At 43.6% G+C, this 2,338-nt stretch overlaps 1 protein-coding gene across 1 annotated transcript; it reads right to left on the bottom strand.

Moving 5' to 3' along the window:
- Positions 1-786: 786 nt before the first annotated feature.
- Positions 787-1,914, bottom strand: SPZ1 (spermatogenic leucine zipper 1; the record flags this gene model as incomplete). Its single annotated transcript, XM_081090254.1, has 1 exon — positions 787-1,914. The coding sequence occupies one exon, from the start codon at positions 1,912-1,914 to the stop codon at positions 787-789; it is 1,128 nt and encodes a 375-aa protein (XP_080946380.1).
- Positions 1,915-2,338: the final 424 nt, after the last annotated feature.

Raw genomic sequence — 2,338 nt, 5'->3', positions numbered from 1 at the left:
GAGACTTGTGTCCATTTTATACATATGTGCAGGGTTTTTCGCTTGCTTGATGGGAGGAATAGAGAGAAATGCATCTGCTCCATAGTTCCTGGAACTAGAAGTCCAGCTCCCGTAACAGAAGACACTGCTTTCTGCCTCGGCTAATCCTATTGCACCACCTGAAGGCATGGAGGGAACTTCTCTGCAGAGCAAAGTCTAGATATACCTCTATTCTAAACAAGCCCATGTCCTTTCCCAGGGCCCTCTTCTGCCTGGTATGTCTACCTTCACTAGTTGAGAGGAATATTGGGGAAAAGTAGATTCAGGGGATGGAGAAATTTATAAGAGAAAAACTGTAGGGGTGTTTTGTCAGCATTATTTTTAACCCCAGTACTTCCCACACTTCAATGGATAATAGGAAAAAGGGAAATGCATTTACAAAGTGGGCTTTAAAAATTCATTATTAAAGTGTTACACAGTTTTTCCCCCAGAGCCCTATCCTCATCCCAGGTAATGATTAATAAAGAAGAAAAAAAACCTTTTCTTTGTTTGTTCTGGTTTTTATTCAGATTTTTACTTTGGTTAAGGTGTCATAGGATCTCTATCTAATAACAACAAAGACAGGCTGGTTGTAAAGATGACAAGTTAGGAACTTGATGTTGACACTAATGGTCATGAAAGACCAAACTTATGTAACTACTGGCGTAATAAATAATGTGTTGATCTTCTCGTTCCATAGCTTTTTCGTGGTTGAACCAGCAGATCTACCCTAGGTTTGGTGATTGATGATGCCTGGAGTTGGATGCCTTAGAGTTTTTTCAAGAATTGCCTTTCCTTCTGCTTTTGGTAGTTTCTACTTAGTCTGCTGACTGGCCTCTTTTTTCTCCAAAGAGCTTTTGCAAGACAACGATTGAATCTGTTGTTACGAGCTTTCTTATCACGACAAGAATCGAGGTTTTTATAACATCTGTCTCTGATCTGAAATGTAACTTCCGTGCCTTGCATATTCTGCTTACACCTTCCTGCCTTCCTGTCCTGTTCACAGTTTACCTGGATCAGCTTCTTGTGCAGAGCTGCGTCTTTCTGACGATGGAGCTCCCTGAGGAGTTCCATTCTGTGCTGCAGGATTTGGCATTCGTTCTCCAGCAAAGCTGTGATCACGTGCAGTGAATGCGTGTTATGGTTCAGTTTCCTCATCTGGGCCTCCAGCTCATAATTAGCGAACACGCTATGCGGTGGGGTTTGGAAACGGATTCCATAACTTTCACCAGTTGCTCTTAAGTTGTGCTGAGATTTCTGGTACAACTTCATTAGTTCACTCAGCTCAGCGTGTTGCACACTCCAGAGTTCCGCTCCCTGTAGTAACTGCTCCATGTTCTTCTTAAGTTTGGTATTTTCTTCTTGAACGTGATGGGATCCAGACTCTGCTTTTTCCTTATTTAGTTGAGTTTTATTAACGGCTCTTCCTTCTTCTGAAGGATTTACCGCATCCCTTGCCAAACCTTGTACACTGTCGTCCAAGCTCTGGTTTTCCAATATCACCATCTGTTTCTTCGCACTCTGTTCTTTGAGAAGCAGCCTTTTCAATAGCACTTTATTTATTTTATCGAGTCCTCTGACTTTTTCTTTAAGTTCTGACAGTTCCTCAGCGATATCAGTTTCCTCAGAAGATTCTTTTGTTTCTGCAATCTTCTTTTCATGACATTTCATGTTTTGAAGAGTCTCTTTAATTTCTTTTAATAATTTTTCACACTTCTTTGTAGCCTGTTGTTTAGTCTCTTGCTGGCAACTATGACTTAAGGAAAAGTGAGAACTGCAGGAGACAGGGGGAAGTGATTCTATTTCAAGTAAGGCAATGACAGTCTTAGGGCCCAACGCGTCTCGATTGGGTTTGGGAGAAGGTTTAGGAGTTCTGCAGAGGCTGGGCCCTTCCATCGCAGCTGAGTTAGTAGGGCTGGTGAGCGGGGCACGAGGCAAGAAGAAACCCTTAGAGATTCCAGGAAGGTGATGGTCCTCTATACAAATGATAAGAGAATATGGAACTAAGCAGAAGTCAGAGACCAGAGTTAAAGTCTGAAACCCGATAGGTGATGTTTAGGTGGAAGGTGACATCTCAGACAACCTAAGGGGGAGGGTGGGTGGGAAAGGGGACTGGAAAGGACCTAGGGCCCCATCTCTCCTCCTCCCGGCTCCTGGCATTTATTCCCTGACCCTAGCAACCAGGTCTTTATTCTGTCACCGCACCATCTTGGCCTGTCCCCAGCTTCTGTTTCCTTTGTGTCACAATTGAAGTTCTTTACCCCCTCCCCAGTGACTCGTGTATCAGAACCGCCCTTGAGCTAACCCTACGCCTCACTCC

The sequence above is a fragment of the Myotis nattereri genome, assembly GCF_964212035.1.
Source record: "Myotis nattereri genome assembly, chromosome: 4".
Classification (NCBI taxonomy): Eukaryota; Metazoa; Chordata; class Mammalia; order Chiroptera; family Vespertilionidae; genus Myotis; species Myotis nattereri.
This window is presented reverse-complemented; position numbering and strand designations above follow the sequence as displayed.